The sequence below is a fragment of the Micromesistius poutassou genome, assembly GCF_964030765.1.
Source record: "Micromesistius poutassou genome assembly, chromosome: 1".
Classification (NCBI taxonomy): Eukaryota; Metazoa; Chordata; class Actinopteri; order Gadiformes; family Gadidae; genus Micromesistius; species Micromesistius poutassou.
The window spans coordinates 8,431,316-8,448,899 of NC_140271.1; the positions used below are offsets into that span (position 1 = coordinate 8,431,316).

The 17,584-nt window shown below is 43.8% G+C and overlaps 1 protein-coding gene across 1 annotated transcript in view; it reads right to left on the reverse strand.

Moving 5' to 3' along the window:
* Positions 1-17,343, reverse strand: part of stx1b (syntaxin 1B) — a 23,490-nt gene extending 6,147 nt beyond the window's left edge. Inside the window, exons 1-5 of the mRNA XM_084469360.1 lie at positions 17,275-17,343; positions 15,348-15,447; positions 7,947-8,021; positions 2,489-2,562; positions 350-458 (exon numbers count right to left, since the gene is read on the reverse strand). Coding sequence (XP_084325486.1) covers positions 350-458; positions 2,489-2,562; positions 7,947-8,021; positions 15,348-15,447; positions 17,275-17,295 — 379 coding nt within the window. The 5' untranslated portion in view covers positions 17,296-17,343. The remainder of the gene's footprint in view (positions 1-349; positions 459-2,488; positions 2,563-7,946; positions 8,022-15,347; positions 15,448-17,274) is intronic.
* Between the last annotated feature and the right edge of the window lie 241 nt (positions 17,344-17,584).

Below are 17,584 nucleotides of genomic sequence, written 5' to 3' on the forward strand. Positions count from 1 at the left end.
TACAGTTGTTAAGTATGTCTTTAGTGCTATCCATTAGGCTGAACTCAGATCAGACATGTCCAGACGTTACCTTGCTAACACTAGGGCCATTTCACAGAAAATCGGATGGATGGTGGATAATAGCCCCAAATTTGTATCCCCATTCCAGGGCTTAAGTTTCAGAGCATTCTGGGATATGTAGGCATATGTCAGCATGTTGCCTACCTCAAATCTCCTGTGTGTATAAACATAAAAACTTGGTAAGGTAAAACCAGACACTGACTAAAAGCCGGCCCACGATAGCCATCAAAGGTTATTCTTTTCTAATTGGTGGAGGGGTTGCCGGGGGTGACGTGGTGCTGTGACTCACTGATTTCCAGCTGCCTCTGGATGCGGTCCTTGCAGCGGTCACGGTACTTGGACTGCGTGGTGTTGTACTCAGTCATCACCTCGACAAACTTACGCGACAGCGTCGAGTGCTGCGAGGGCACAAGAGACAAAGAGAGAGACAGAGCGCGAGAGAGAGAGAGAGAGAGAGAGCATATGGGGAAGACAGAAAGAGAGAGAGAGAGAGGGGTGAAGTGCAGGGACATAGTGGTACAGAGAAGAGAGGAAGTATGAGAAATGTATACATGCAACCATATGGAAGTGGTTAGAGTTAGACAAAGGAGAGTAGGTGAAATGGAGAGAGGGAGAGAGAGAGAGAGAGATGGAGAGAGAGGGAGAGAGAGAGAGAGAGAGAGAGAGAGAGAGAGAGAGAGAGAGAGAGAGTGAGAGAGACAAAGAATGAAAGGAAAAGAGAGAGAGAGAGAAAACGAGCAAGAGAAAGAGAGCGATAAAGAAAAAAAGGAGGGGCTGTTACACATCTGCTGCATGACTTTGACTTTGACATACTGACTTATTCTGTCTCTGTGACGCATCGTTTTTCAAATGGAACGTCAAAACCCTGAAATGGGCCCGGCTTCTAAACAGTGGACAGCATATATTTCCTTTATGTTGGCCCCTACTGTGTGGCTACAAGATTCACTGCATCCTGCACGTGACAGAGGTTATGTGAAGGGAGAGCTACAGCTGCGCGGGGCCTAGCTGCGGGACAGTGCTGATGTATACATTGAGATCATGGGTGGTTTCAGCGGCATGTAAACAAGACAGGCAGGCCGAGACGCGCTCGGATCAACAAACCTCCCGGCCACAGGCCTGCAACACAACGCTGATTAGGAACATTTGTGAAAGTGGAACACTATGCAAGTGTTTCACATTAAGAGTCCTGGCGTGCAAGGAAATATGCGGTTACATTTTACAATAAGGGTACAATAATTAATCATTAATGTTAACCATTGGTTAACATTAATGTTAACCATTGGTTAACATTAATGGTTGCAGTAATAAGCAATAACTAACAATTGACAATTAACAGTTGATTAACAGTTAACTAATGGTCTACTAATCATTTTCTAATAATCTCCATGTTAACTGATGTTGATAATTTATACATTATTTAATAGGGTTAAGGTTAATTCTTACCTTATTAAATAATGTATTAGTAAATACCTTAACATGAACACCAATACCTTAGTTAACATGAACATCCTTAGTTAACATGAATACCATGAGTACCATCTGTAACTAATGCAAATTAATGGTTTATTATTGGACCCTTGTAAAGTTACCGGAAATATGAGCTTGATGAATAGACATAGTTTATGTGAAATGTATGTGTGTGTGTGTGCATGGATGTTTGGATGTGTATTTGTATTTGTGTGTGTGTGTGTGTGTGTGTGTGTGTGTATGTGTGTGTGTGTGTGTGTGTGTGTGTGTGTGTGTGTGTGTGTGTGTGTGTGTGTGTGTGTGTGTGTGTGTGTGTATGTGTGTGTGTGTGTGGCTGTGTGTTTGTCTGTTTATATGTGCGCACGTGTGTTTTTGTTTGAAAGGGCTTATAAATCAGTTTGTTATCTTATCATGTATTCATGTGTGCACACACTGTATCCATATTGTGTGAGATCAGGGCCTGGCTGTCATATCCCAGTCATCTTGGCAGTCATTGTGCTGATACTGCAAATCCGAGCCACGCTGAAGCTCACATAACTGCCACTAGGTGGCAGCAGGAAACACATTGACAGTAGGTGGCAGCCAATGACAGAGCAGAATACTTCAGGGTCAAATCAAAAATGGCTGGCTGGATTCAAGATATTTTTACCAGCCAGATGGTTAGACGCAGAATTAGGTATAAGGACCAATGACCTTGCATATCTTTTGAATTACAATATTTAAAATTGTGACGGAACCAATAATAACTACTAATTATAAATAACAAATATGTATTCAGTTATCATTATGGGTAAAGGGATTGTTTGTATAAATGTCGAGGTGTAGTTGTGATTGGCCATTAATATTTATGGCATTGAATCAACATGCACAGGTCATTTATAAATGTCGGCTAATAACTAAAGTGTGGAAGTGTGCGGTATCTGTGGGCGTGTCAAACATATGGCAAAGGGGCGTGTCCTACCTGTGTCTTACGGATCCTCAGGTCTGCTGATGATCTGTTCAGTCCCTCCTCCTGCTCAATGCTCTGCTCGATGGCTGTTTGACACACACACACGCACACGCACACACACAACACGGTCACATGTGTGTGTCTGAACCCCACCTCTTCACACAGGCCTGTTTTCTGTTCTTGTTTTTATTACTCCTCTAAAGCACCTTGGGAATTTTTTAAAGCAGCATTATAAATCAAATTGATTGTCATTATCATCATTATTATCATAATTATGATTGTATTCAGAGCATAAGGAAAGGCCAAGCAGGAGTGTTGCTGAGTGGGAAAATGAGACAACCAGCCGATGTCTGACGCCATCATGACCATGACCATCTTGTAACTGAATGTGTACATGTGTGTGTGCAGGGTGTTTCAGTCGAATCTACCCCTGCCAAGCTCTCGGTCTCGTCTGCTCTTTAGTGTTCTACTTCATCCCTCCACTCTCTCTCCGTCTTTCGTTGTCTCTCCCTATCTCTCACACTGTACTCTCGCTCTCTCTCTCTCTCTCTCTCTCTCTCTCTCTCTCTCTCTCTCTCCCTCACTCTCCTTCTCACGCTCTGTTTTCGCTCTGCCTCTCTCTCCCGGGCATCACCAGCTTCCACACCGGCGCCTTTCCTGTCTCCCTATCAAAGGAGCTCTGATGTAACGGAGCAGAAAGCACATGATAGAGAGGGCTAGAGAGAGAGATTTTGAAAGGCTGGCATTGAGACCAATAGGGTGGGTAAATTAGAGAATAGCAAAATCCTCATCGGCATTTCCCTAATTTTTCTCTCTCTCTTGCTCTCCCTCTTTCATTTTCTGTCTGCATCTTCTCTCTTCTCCTCTCCTCTCCTCTTCTCATCTCCTCTCCTCTCCTCTCCTCTCCTCTCCTCTCCTCTTCTCATCTCCTCTCCTCTCCTCTCCTCTTCTCATCTCCTCTCCTCTCCTCTCCTCTCCTCTCCCTTCTCCCGTCTACATCTCTTCTGTGTATGTTGCCCAGTCACAGGTAGAGAGTCTGAAATATAAATATACATCTGTGTGTGTGTGTTTTGTGCGAAGCGGTTCTGGTTATTTTCGTCTGAGCCCGCCTACAGCATGATCATCTCAGCAAACACACAAACACACTGGCCCACGTAGAGTCCGCGGGCGGACTGAGGTGGGACGACCCAACGGTGGAACTTGTTGAGACAAGGAGGCGTCACATAGCATCGGCAGCACCCCCCCCCCCCCCCTTCCCTCCCACCTTCCACCCACACCCAAAGCCTCACTCCTCTGGTGGTGTGGTGATGGAGGCGACGGGGGAGGAGTTGAGAGAGGAGAGCAGAGGGGGATGGTAGAGGAAGGGGCGAGAGAGGAAGAGCACAGGACGGAAAGGGGGCCGGGAGAGATGATGAGGAGAGGAGAGGAGGCTGGAAGGGAGGAGAGGAGGCTGGAAGGGAGCGATGAGAAGAAAGGAGAGGGGGGTCTCTGGTAGAAAAACATGTATGTCATTTAAAAATGACGTATAAATGTTAAAATATCAAATAGTCAAATATCTCAGTATGAATCAGGCACATAGTCACTGCCATTCAGTTATATATATATTAGTAGAGAGAGCACAATGGGTCGTGTGTTTCTTAGTGTCTAAGCAAAACATATGCTTGTATCAGTGATTCACAGGGCAAATGTTGCCCCTTGGATCTTTCAAGGGCACGTTGACCTTCCTGGTTTATAACATGTTAAAAACAGAGCATGGAACACAGTATTTCAACGCTTCATCATCTAAAAATTTACAAACGTCAATATCCTTTTTTTAAATTTCATTGTCATTTTGGAATTTGGGCCGTATCATTTTCCCTGAACCCTTGTTATAATATATAATATGAATAATCAATTAGGTACATAATACATCAGCTCTAACACAATTCAACAAGGCTGAGTGAGGTCAGGGTGAAATACAAATCGCGGCTGCATTGAAGGGCTGCATCCAGAGATTTTTTTCGGGCAGCCATTTTGGTCACACTCTAAGCCAATGCAGAGTGGGGGGGGGGGGGGGGGGGGGGGGGTTAACGCGCACGCTCATTCTCCTTACACACACCTCTGTGGTCAGCAGCACCAATTAGACCAGTGCTGCGTTCTAACCTAAAGCACCGGCTCAATCTCTTATCGGATGTAGCTCCACTCTCCAATACGTCGTCGACCAATAGCAACAGAAGAATAAATGACAAGGCGCTGAACTGTAGAATGGTGAAGCGCTAGCATGCCGCTTACCGGTAACATAACTCCCACACACCTTTTTCACCAACCCGCCAGCCGGCCCCTTGGTATTATGGGATATACTCTGAGGCTGCTGTTGTCTGAGGGGAGGGGGGCTGTGTCGAACAACAGCCATTGCTTATATAATGCTTTTCGGTGTGTTGTGTCTGTAACAGCAATGTGTTTGTGTGTGTGTGTGTGTGTGTGTGTGGGGGGGGGGGGGTGTCACTGTGCTGAGCTGTGTGTGCTCGCGGATGTGTGTGTGTGTGTGTGTGTCTTTTGCGAGTGACGTGGTCCTCCTGGGACGTGCTCGACTTCCTGGCTTCGGGCCCAGCTGCTCTCCACTGAATCTGAATCCTATGATGACTCAGCAAGTATCAGCCAGCTCTGACGGAGTGTGTGTGTGTGTGTGTGTGTGTGTGTGTGATGTGTGTGTGTGATCGAGTGTGTGTGTGTGTGTGTGTGTGTGTGTGTGTGTGTGTGTGAATGTGGGGGGGGGGGGGGGGGGGGGGGGGGGGAGTGTTATGGGTTATGGTTTTGTGTCTTTGAGTGTGCTACATGACAAGGGCATAGTGGGGAAGTGTGTGTGTGTGTGTGTGTGTGTGTGTGGTGGGGGGGCGGGGGGGGGGCGTCCAGGTACACAGCCATCTTAAACAAGGCTTAATTAGCTTCTCAGTAAATATCAATAGTGCATCAGGGCTGCTTGAGAGATACATTGATCCGAGCTGGGAACGCTGGCTGCAGCCTGACGCATTGACTGTCTCACCCAATACGGCTGGCCGGCTGGGTCTGTCTGCCTGTTCCCCTTCCCTGTCTGTCTGTTTACTCACCTGCCTACTGTCCATCTGTCTGACTGACTAACTGTCCATCTGTCTATTTCATTCTCTCTCTCTCTCTCTCTCTCTCTCTCTCTCTCTCTCTAGCCCTCTTTCAATCTGTCTATCTGTTTCTCTCACTAACTGATTAACTAGCTGTCTGTCTGTATCTGTCTATCCACTTGTCTGCCTGCTTAGCTTACTGTCTGCTTGACTGTCTCACTAACCACGGTGACCACAGCGCTTGTATTGCTCTCTTCGTCTCGCTAATTGCTTTTTGCGAGGCTAATGATGCTAAAGTTATAGTGATTGATGAGATTGGCAGCGCTATTATGTGAATAGTCATTAGATCAAAGAATCAAATGTAACAGCGAAGGTCCCATTGGACCAGGATATTCTTCTCAATTGAGTGAGTGAGCAAGACCCAGTAGTATCACTCTGGGTCTTACTCACCAATTCCATCTTGGTTGTTAAGCTAGCTGGCTGGGGGATCTGATCATGGACTTCCACATTCAGTTCCTGCCAGTGGTGTCTCTCTAGCGGCCCTCTCTGGGAGCCTGTCACTTACTGCGTGAGTGTAACGGGACTGGTATTGTTGTCAAATCAAAACTAAGTTAGTAAATGTGCGTAAACATTAATGCGAAAGTAGCGTGCAGCAGTGAGAGGGCCAACAAAAGCCATTGACAAGAAACTGTCAAAAGGGAAGTGCATAAAAAATGTTTATTACCTATATATATGTTTATGTGTGTACCTGTATGTACCTGTATATGTATATATATATATATAGGTAAAAAAAATTCTGCCCCTCCTTTACTTTTTGACAGTTTATATATGTATGTTTAATAGCTGGCTGTATATACTGTATACACTGTATACACTATATATATATATATATATGTTGTAATAAACAACAGCCAGCTATTATTGGCTATATACGTATATATAGGTAATGTATACTATTATATATAGTCATGCTGAAGGCCATGGAGATTTACTCTGTTTTCCCGAAGAGTGTGTATGTGTGTGTGTGTGTGTGTGTGTGTGTGTGTGTGTGTGTGTGTGTGTGTGCATTACAGAGGACCATAACACACAGGCCTGGAAGGAATTCCAATTATAGGTTTATCTATAATCACTGCTACTCTCAGACGGCCATGATTGTTGTGTTTGTTTGAGTGTTTTTTCATACTGTTTGAATGTAGGATGGTCTGTGTGCATACCTATATCTTTGTTCCTCTGCGAGTGCAACACACACACACACACACACACACACACACACACACACACACACACACACACACACACACACACACACACACACACACACACACACACACACACACACACACACACACACCAGCTGTGTGTGTCTTTATGAGCATGGTGTGTGTTGAGATACATTGTCTACTTGTTAGTGGGTTTGTGTTTCAGTGATGTGTGTGTATGTGCCCATGGCATTTGTGCATCTGGGTTTGTGTGTATGTATGTGTGTGTGTGTGTGTGTGTGTGTGTGTGTGTGTGTGTGTGTGTGTGTGTGTGCTTGTGTTTGTGTATGTATGTGTGTGTGTGTGTGTGTGTGTGCACCCCTAGCAGTTGGCATTAAAGCACTGATGCCCTTGAACTCTCTCAGCATGACCAGGAATGGCTGCACTGAATAATTCTGTGTGTGTGTGTGTGTGTGTGTGTGTGTGTGTGTGTGTGTGTGTGCGCGCCCATGGTGTGTAAGATAGTGAGAGAGAGACACACACACACACACACACACACACACACACACACACACACAGACTGAGTCACAGAGGCACACAGAGACAGATAGAGTGATAGATAGCAAAAGAGAGTGATAAAGAGGAGTCAGGCTTTCTCATCCAGAACCCAAACTCCCACATGACCACTGTCTAGGTCTGTGTGTAAGCATCAGGGTGTGTGGGCATGAGTGCATGAGCATGTGTGCACATTTGCACCAGTGGGCGGATTTTATGTTGTGGTTTATAAATCAGTATAAGTCACAGAGACTAATACAATTTAGTCTTAGTAATATAGAACTTATGGATCAGCAAGGATCAAATATTTTCCAACTCTATCGGTGATGGACTGAAATCTTAATGCACCATGTTGCACATGGTGCACCATGCTATTATTAGCTATAACTAGCATGGCTATTTCCAACTCGGAAACATGATAGAATGTTGATGTTTATTGGTGAGATGAAGGTTTTTTATCAGAAGAGTCTTGTGCACCACAAGGTTCCCCCTGCCTGCCTCTAGTGGCCCTGTGTGCGCCACACGTCAGCTCAAGTGTTTCATACAACAATGGCCTTCACAAGAACCACTCGGACTATTATTTATTATGTGTAAGGGACAGCCAGGAAGTACAACTATCTCTCGCTCTCTCTCTCTTCCTACCTTTTAATTTTGAGCGAACTTTGTTGGCTGTCTTCTTGATGTCAGCTGTGAGGTCCTCCAACTCCTGCTTGGTCTCTGAGAGAGAGAGAGAGAGAGAGAGAGAGAGAGGGAGAGAGAGCGGGAGAGTGGGAGAGAGAGTGACAAATAAAAAGGCACAGGGGTAGAAAGTTAGTAAAGAGTTCAACATACATAGAATGCCACCAAACCAAATGCGTCAAAAGACTGGTGTAAACCTCAATGTCAAACTGTAAGTGCACCTCCTCTGTGTTACACTGTATGTTAAGCTCAGTGGGGCTTGTTTCCTGTTTCATTATTGAGATATTATATTGAAATCATTTGCTGGAGTGGAAGACGTCTTCAGAAGGCCTAAGTGCATTTTGACAGTAGCCAGTCTTGATCTTGATTTTAAAACTTTACAGATACTTTTTTAAAGTTGACTACTGACGGTTGAAATTGTGTTTGCAAATAACGTGCTTACAGATCCCCTCCTCCAGGGTCAGGATTGGTTGAAACAGTAAGGAAGCGAAAGAATACACACACACACAAAGTTGACCCTGTATTACATTTGTCTGCCGTCAGACATTAGATATTAATCTGATAAAATGTCTGATGAGATGGATGTGGTCCTTGGTACTAGAGAAGGTAGTGGAGGGAGCAGTGTGTGGGTGTGTATGTGTTTATGTGTGTTTGCAAGTGTGTCTGTGCGTGTGTGTGTGTGAGAGCGGGTGACTGGGACTCCCATATCTGTATGCATTCAGGTGGGTGTGTTTGAGTCTGTTTGTGTGCATGCACGCCTATATGTGTGTGTGTGTGCGTGTGTGTGTGTGTGTGTGTGTGTGTGTGTGCCACAGCTGCAGTAGTGGGCGTGATTTACGACTGCTGCAGTGCCATTCAGCTATTGGAAATCAGCCTCAGCCTTTCACCTCTCTCTCTCCTTTCTCTTGCCCTTCTCTCTCCCTCTCTCTCCTTCTCTCTCTCTTCCTTTCTCCTTTCTCTCCCTACTTTTTTCTTTCCCTACTCTCACTCTCTCTCAGTATCTCTTCCTCTGTCCATTCTCTCCCTCTCTCCTTTCTATCTCATCCTCTTTCGCTCTCTCTCTTCCTGTCTCTCCCACCTCTCTTTCCTTATCTATCTCCCTCCCTCTCCCCTTCTCTTTTCCCCCCCTCCCATTTCTACCCCCCCTCTCTCTCTCTCTCTCTCTCTCCCTCTCTCTCCCTCTTTATTTTCCTACTGACTCACTCCCTTTGTCACCTCTTCCTGCTCACCACTGTCTCCTCGATCTACCAAGTGTTGCGCTCTGTTACCTCCATACACACACATGCACACACACACACACACACACACACACACACACACACACACACACACACACACACACACACACACACACACACACACACACACACACACACACACACACAGAACCCCATGAAACCATATTCAACCCCCCACCGTGAATGAAGGACTTCCAGGAACCGATCCATATTAATTTTAGGTAAAAGGCCCGCAAAGGTTCAGCAACGTCTGAGCATGGGGCGGGGTTAGGCTATTGAGATATCTTATCCTGAGGGGCCCCAATACCGCACATCCAATCCCGTGAGGCGGTCTGCCAGATCAAATAGAATCACTGGTCCCGAATCTACTTGCTGTAAGATAGCCTGATTTGTTCTGGCTCCAAAGGGTGTGTAGTCCTTCATGTCATCTTTGACAATGTGTGTAGCAGTGATATGGATGCCATTGAGCATGTCATTTGAAAGGTAAAGTGGACGTACAAAAAGGACGATGCGTTTTACTTTTTGCGGTTGGGATTAAATCACAAGGGTATTATGTAAACATTATTCAATGTGGTGTCCTGTGTCCGGTCGTTCACACAACGTCTTGTGGTGGGACTGACCTCTAAACACTAGTATCTACCTCCACCTCTGCCAAGTCTGTATACCATCTCTCTCTCCCTCTCTCTCTCCCTCTCTCACCCTTTCTCTCTCTCTTTCGTTCACTGAACTGGAGGTGAATAATTCTTCAGATTTAGTTGAAATTATAATTTTTTTCAGTCTGTTTGTTTTCTGGAATAAGAATATTTAAGACACCAACTGGCTGTAGCTAAATTACTTTTTATTTTTATTTTCTGTTTTATTTATTTCTCTATCATCAGATCCTAGATAAATTTCTTACATTTTTATGCACACTTTGCAGGACATTGTTTAATGTTTATTTTAGGATACATAAATAAAACAAAGTACCCACTACCTGGTCCTCTGACAGACTATTAAATGGGAACCATCAGAATCAGCAATTCTCTCAAATAAGAGGCTACTTCTTCATACTCGTGTCACAAAGAAAACCCAGCCTGCAACATGAACTCCGTTTCCACTATATTTGCGGAGAAGTTGGACCATTTGGAAAAGTTACGTCAATGAGTTTGTGTTACAAACACTACACGCATATGAAATAGTAGTCTCTTATATTATAAAATAGCAGACCATGACAGAATTCTTGTTTTAGTTGTTGATCAGTATTTGCCACAAAGTAGTTACAGTAGTTGTGACATATGTTGCAGTGTCCATAATAACTTATATTAGCTTATTCTTACAATAGCTTAATATTTACATTATCGATGACTGATGCTGGGACCTAAGTACAATAGTGAGACACAGTTAGACGAAAGCAAAAGAAAATAAATGAGAAATGCCAAGACTCGAGACACTGCTAGTCAAACAAATCAGACCTTAGATTAAAATCTAAGGTCTTATGGCAGACAAGCCAGAAACTGGTTGAAAGTGGCGAATCATTTCAATTCGATTCATATTTATTTAGACCATGTGGCTGCAGGAGGGGATATGTTATTGCGTGTAAGAGAACACAAACTCAGCCAGCAGTAGTAAACTTGAAAAGTGTCTGTAAAGATTTAAAATCACCACAAATCAACTCAGCTCTCTTCTATAGAATATCTCCGTAATGAAACAGGAACCAAGGCGTAACTCCCCCTCTTGCAGTTTATTGGTTCCCGGCCCAGGCTCTGTGCCGTCTCCCCCAAGAAGTTCTGCTACAAAATAGCAGGACTGCGAGATCCCAGATGAAAACCCTACAGACCCGAGCGCCAACGTATGGCTGTGAGGCGTGAGTGTTAGTGAGAGACAGACATGAAACTGGAGACGTAACATATCCTACACGTGTCTGATGCGTGCAACGCTGAGCGGCAGGCAGTATATTAAACGGTGTCCGGTAGCCTCGTGTTTAATCCTTCTATCGATTCTACTCAGCTCTACTGTGTCTGATGATGCCGGTGGAAGTAAGACACAACACACACACACACACACACACACACACACACACACACACACACACACACGCACACACACATACACACACTGACAACAAACAGGACAACAAGAACAACACAAATATCATGAGGGACACACACACACACACACACACATGCACACACTCAGCAAACACTCACACAGATGTGCTCACATTGAAATTCAATCTGGTCTCGTAATTTAATTTAATCTAATCTGGGGATTGATAAAATGGCTAATGCGGTTATATGCTTTTTAAGTAAGCAGTACTTTATATCTTTGAAAGGATGAATAGCAACGTCTGCTGCAACATTAGATTTGATTGACTAACCAACTTTTTTATTTAAAGTATACAACAGAGAAGAAAGAAGAGAAATCCACACTGAAGTGAAGAAAAACGCATACAAAAAAACACAAAAAACTGTTGGTAAATAAAGATTGCAGAGGAAATCCAATAAAGAATAATGATTTCAATGAAAAGCATCCTCTGAATAGACAGAAGAGGCAAGAAAGAAATAACAGATTTAGAGATATGGGTTTGGAAAAGACCAAACAAAAGAGACTTCCATCTGCTCTACTCCGCTGCAGGGTTTATGAATGGTCGCAGCTCACAGTGTGTGTTGGTGGGCCGGGCAGTCAGTTCTTACTTACTTCCCACAATGCATTATTTAAGAAGCTACATGGAATGCATTTTGTATCACACACAGACAGGCAATGTTGCTAAGTGGGCTTAAACACATGCTTAACAAAAATAGAACAAAATGCAGAATGTGGGGTCAGGAGAACAGTTGAAAGGATGACAAAGTAAATGGAAATACGTTATCAGTGCATTGTGTTAAGACAGATATGTGTACCATTGAGATGACGTTGCAAAGGAATTATCGTTTGATATCTTCATATCATCTGAAATCGTATCATCTAATCTGATATAATTTGTGCACATCTCATCCCTAGTTTTGCGGAGCACAGTGTAACTGATTGAAACACACAGTATGACTCACTTGCATCGAGGGGTTAACCTACTCGGTTGAGATTAACCAGAGGTCATGCAGAGGACATGCAGGGGTCATGCGGCGGTCATGCACCCTACAGGAAGCCACTTCCCGAGGGTGAGGAGGTCGGTGTCAGCATGCAGACAGAACCCACAACACAACATTTATATACACAGGAAAAGGAGGAAGAAGGAAAGGGAGAGAGATAGACTGAAAGAAAAATAGAATGAATGAGGTGGACATTAAAAGATAGATTGAGAGAAATATAGAAAGACAGAGATGGAAATTAAAAGTTAAGATAGAATGGAAAATAGAAAGAAAGATGGATATTAAAAGATAGATAGAAAGAAAGAAAAAGAATTAACAAAATAAAAAGGGATAGAGATACAAAGAGAGATAGGGAGGAAGAAATAAAGAGATAAAAATATCAATAGAAAGTGAGGGAGAAAGAATGAGAGAAAGAAAGAAAGAAAGAGTAAATGGCATAAGGACCACAAGAGCAAAATAAGATTAAGCAAAAACCAAATAAGTGATTGTCATGCAACTGCAAAAGAAAACTTTAACAACGTAGTATAGCAACATTAACATGCAAAAATAGAAATTAAAATGGCACTGCATCATGCAAACATTTAGCAAACAGACACAATATATGGGACAATATGGAATACAAAGTCAGGTAAACCTTTATCACATTTAGCATGTTTAAATATACATTTCGATTTTTCTTTGCTCTATTATATATGCTATGTTGAATGATTCAGGTCGGTGAGGTCCTATTCAGGTTGTGTGTGTGTGTGTGTGTGTGTGTGTGTGTGTGTGTGCGTGTGTGAGTGTGTGTGTACGTGCACGTTTGTGCATGTTTGGAGGGGAGGGGGATATACATAAATTGTTGTCCCAGAGGATTCTCTATTAAGCTTGTCTTGGTTTAGCTCCTGTGTTTTTTTTTTAACATTGACATGCAGCTGAAATTGTTGATCTAAGTAAATCATTATCTCTTTATGGCCTGGCCCAAATACATAGTTTAAAGCCTTGAATATTAGGTAAGGTCTTCGAAAAGAATATTCTAATATTCTAAAGAATTCACAGAATGTATCTTTCCCTGCCTGAGTCTGAGCCTAGGGAGACCACTGCTGCAGAATCCCTAGCACTATTCATCCAAAGAGAAATCAAACAGGTGCTTTTTGTTGGTGACGGCTGCTTAGTGTTGTAATATCCAAATACAAAAATAGCAAAGGATAATTTGTCACCCCGTGTTTGGCCCTGACATTTTTAACGATAGCTACCGTGACCTCAAGTGAAGCGTTGACGTAAAACGTCTTCGGACTGAGGGACGTCTCGAGCCTTTTTTTATATTGTTTGATTTTATCACTGGGATAGCGATGTGATATTCGGACGGAATATATCCTAACCTTCTACCTGCGGTGGGAAAATATCCAAATATCCAATTGGATACGGGATTGAGATTTGAATACCTACCTAAAGAATGAATATTCGAATATTTGAAGCATTGACTACATTACTGCACCACGCACGTCCCCAATGTGAATATACTGTATACAAATAGTTTGTTTATTATGCTTATCTTGTCCGAACATCATAGCTTTAAACCCGAAATGCCTGCCTGTTTTGCTTATTTAAAGTCTGCAATACCTTTTTTCAACAACACTTTTATCTCGCGTTAGCTGGCGGTGCCGTCGTGACAGTTTGTCTGATAGCATATTAGTGGCAACCGTTATGAAACACGGTGACTAGACACTGCGTTTAGTCACCGCGGTGTTCGTCAGACGCTGTACACTTATGTGCGGTCAGAGCTGCCATTTGGCGACAGATCATTCAGATGAAGATGCGCTGCTCCTCTTCCTCCTCCCTTAAAGGGACCGCAATTTCATTTAAATTTGCATTTTAATTTGTGAGTGGAGGACACATAGAGGTAGATCCCAAGGTTTTTACTTGTTACTCGAGGTAGCTAACCTTACCTTAGCTTACCCTTACCCTTGCTCGACACCTTTAGTCCAGGCCAGGTTTTATAGCTAGGACATCATCTTCAGTGCCTTCCTTTCACTCATTTGCTTGAGGCTTGTGAAAGTACAACACACATTGAACTCAAAACCCTTTGACACTTTGCGTTTCTAGCCTTAACGCTGGTTTCAACTTTTCGTTGTGCCCTGCCAGTTGTCCTACTGTCATGTGTAAAAGGCACGCTGGCTTTTATACTCACTCTGGATTAATGGCTCTCCCGTTTTTTGGGTCCATAAAGAGCCTCCCCAGGTGGCAGCCCATTGGCTCTCTTTTGATTCTCAGGAGAATTTATGACCCACTAGTTGGTGTGTGTTTTTTTTAATAGTGTGCTGTCAGCATTACTGTGTCGTTACTGCTGAGTCACTATGCATCAGGGTCACAATGAACTCTCTCCTTTCTTCCTGAACACAAACCACCCGCCTTGGGATATGTCCTGGCAGAGGAGAGGTGCTGTTATAAATGAGGTCTTTTATTTTGGTGGGCTCTTAAGTGCATCTACTCGCTTCAAGTCCTGCCCAAGCGATTATCGTTATTTACAAACTGCTCTACTACCTGTTCATCTTGATTGCAATTAATGCTACCAAGACCAAAAACATTGTTGGACCTGACCGGGGAAGAGTTGTGACTGTTAGTTACCCTCAGTGAGATAAATGGATGCAATTGAGTGTATAACTGCAGTTACCTAATGTGAAAGGTATAAGGCTAGCATTTGTGTTTGAGGGTGTGTTTGCGTGTGTCTGTGTGAATGTGAGGGTATGTGTATGTGCACGTGTGTGTGTGTATGTGTCCATTAATGTGCACGTGTGTGTGTGTGTGTGTGTGTGTGTGTGTGTGTGCACATCAAGCATCTGTGTGTGCATAAACATCACATGTGTACGAATGTATACAGGTGTGTGTTTGTGTGTGCCTGCACATCAGAGGTGTGTGTGTGTGTGTGTGCGTGCGTGCGTACACATCAGGCATCTGTGTGTGCATAAACATCAGGTGTCTGTGTATGGATGCACAACAGGGGACTCTGTGGGTGTGGGTGTGTGTGTGTGTGTGTGTGTTGTGTGTGTGTGTGTGCGTGAGTGTGTGTGTGTGTGGCTTACTCTCGTCAGGGTTGGGCGCGGCCAGGATGGCGCTGTGCTGCTTCTTCACCTGCTCTACATCCTCCGACAGCTTCTCTATACAGCCTCTGATCTCCTCCACCTGGAGACAGCACACATCAAACACACAGCGGATTGGATGACATTAACGCCACGTGACACAAGATTCATCCAATGGCGTTTGTCCATGCACACACGCACACAAACACGCATGCACATCCTCGCACGCATGCACACACCTTGTTTTTTTTAAGATTTAAAGAGTGCCCTTCAATTAAAGTTTAAGTTAACCCCCCTTTTCAGCTTGAATATAAACGCTATGAGATGAAATATGTGTTATTGGCTGATTGTTTTCAGAAGGAGGGGGACAGGTTATCCCCATGGCAACAAGCCACACCAACTTTGTGATACTTTTTTTTAAGCCTGTACGTGTGCATGGGTATGAGTGTTATAATGAGCGATGTTGTATAAAATACACAGTGTGTGGCGTTATACTATAATTCTTCAAGAAACATAGCCCTTTCATATTTATTCTCTGAATGATGGTGTTCTTTTAGTGACAAAATGGCATATATTACTTGAAAATCATATGGACATATTATCACATCAAAAAATAAGATGTGTTCACTGTCCCTTTAAGGAACCGAGAGTCGAGGGTGTTTTTGGCAGAATTCCTCCCACCCTCTATGATTTTCTGTCTTTAATAATATTGCTGTGGATCAGCAGATAACCAAACAAGCCCTCATTGTCAACAAAATCTGCCTGGAATATAAAGGCACTATGTAAAATAAAGCAATTATTTTAATAGTATTAATACATGTTAAAGAGACACTTGGGACCCTTACAACTTGGCAGTTTTGTCAAGATGGCAGTTCTGTACTCCCCCTCGTTTTCCTGTAACTCTATCAGAGGTCTTGCTCCAGGCCTTCATTCAGCCACGGCTCCATCATAGCATAATCATAACGGTGGTAGCACACAAGTAACTAGCTAGGACTGAAACCTACAGCCTCGATGAACCAAGATGAAGGGGCTTCGAGCTTCCCCCACAGAGACAGAGGCCTTGGAGGCAGCCAGCTCCTCTGCTGCTCGGGAAAACACTTGAGAAGTGTAAAACTTGGCCACGCCCCCCTGGGGTGCTGACACTGCGTTCCCCCCGCCCCCCCTGCTGGCCGGGCCCCTAATGGCCTGGCTCTGGGGACATCTCGACATAACGCGTTCGGGGGGGGGGGGGGGGGGTCCTATTACCAGGAGGGCAAAAATATGAACTGTTACCACCGTCGTTGCGATCGGACAGCCGAGTTTTCCTCTTTATTTTCTTGCCTCTATGCTTTGTCTGCGTGTCGTAACTAACGTCTCGCAAAGAGGGAGGCAAAGCAGAACCCCCAAAAACACGACGGCCATTGTAGACACGTTGGTATGTGTACATAGTCTATCTTTGTGGTTGTCTGCATCGGGGAGCAAATGCTCAGCTCCATCAGGGGCGTTGTGTGGGACTCTGCCAGTGCCCGATGTGAAGTGAGCCTCATACGCTTGCTAAGAAATGGCCTGACTTTCAATGTACTCAATCAAATGAAACGTAACAACATGGGGATTTACACTGGGTCACATGACATGCCTGCTGAAACTGAAAGCGATGCACTGCACTGCATTGTGTCTTGTTTAATGTGTTCTGGGACACCAGAATATTAAAGTAAACAACCAGGACACATCACAGAAAGATGTATCCACTACACACCTACCGAGGAGCATTTTGTTAGGAAACTGTAAACGAGTATATTGATTTACCCCAATTTATCTCAAAGTCGGCTTATAAAGTCACTCTTGGAGTGACTCAGTGCTGTTGGGGCGTGGTCGTAATCTCTGGTTTATTGTTTCTGTGTCTCCATTCTTGTTCGTATGTTTTTGTATATGTGTGCATGTGCGTCCTTACCTGTTCAAAGAACTCATCCATGAAGTGGTCCCTGTCCACCTGAACCACCTCTTCGTCATCATCACTGTCCTTGGCCTGTTCAGGAAACACACACACACACACACACACATACACACACACACACACACACACACACACACACACACACACACACAACACAGTCAGCATCATCACCATCCTCATAATTACATTTCAACATTAATCTCTTCAGATATCCTGGCTTCTGGTCCTTTTACAGCGAGGAGGGACAATGTGGCATTATAACACACTGAATGGATACAAACCATCATGTCTGCAGAACATTGACACA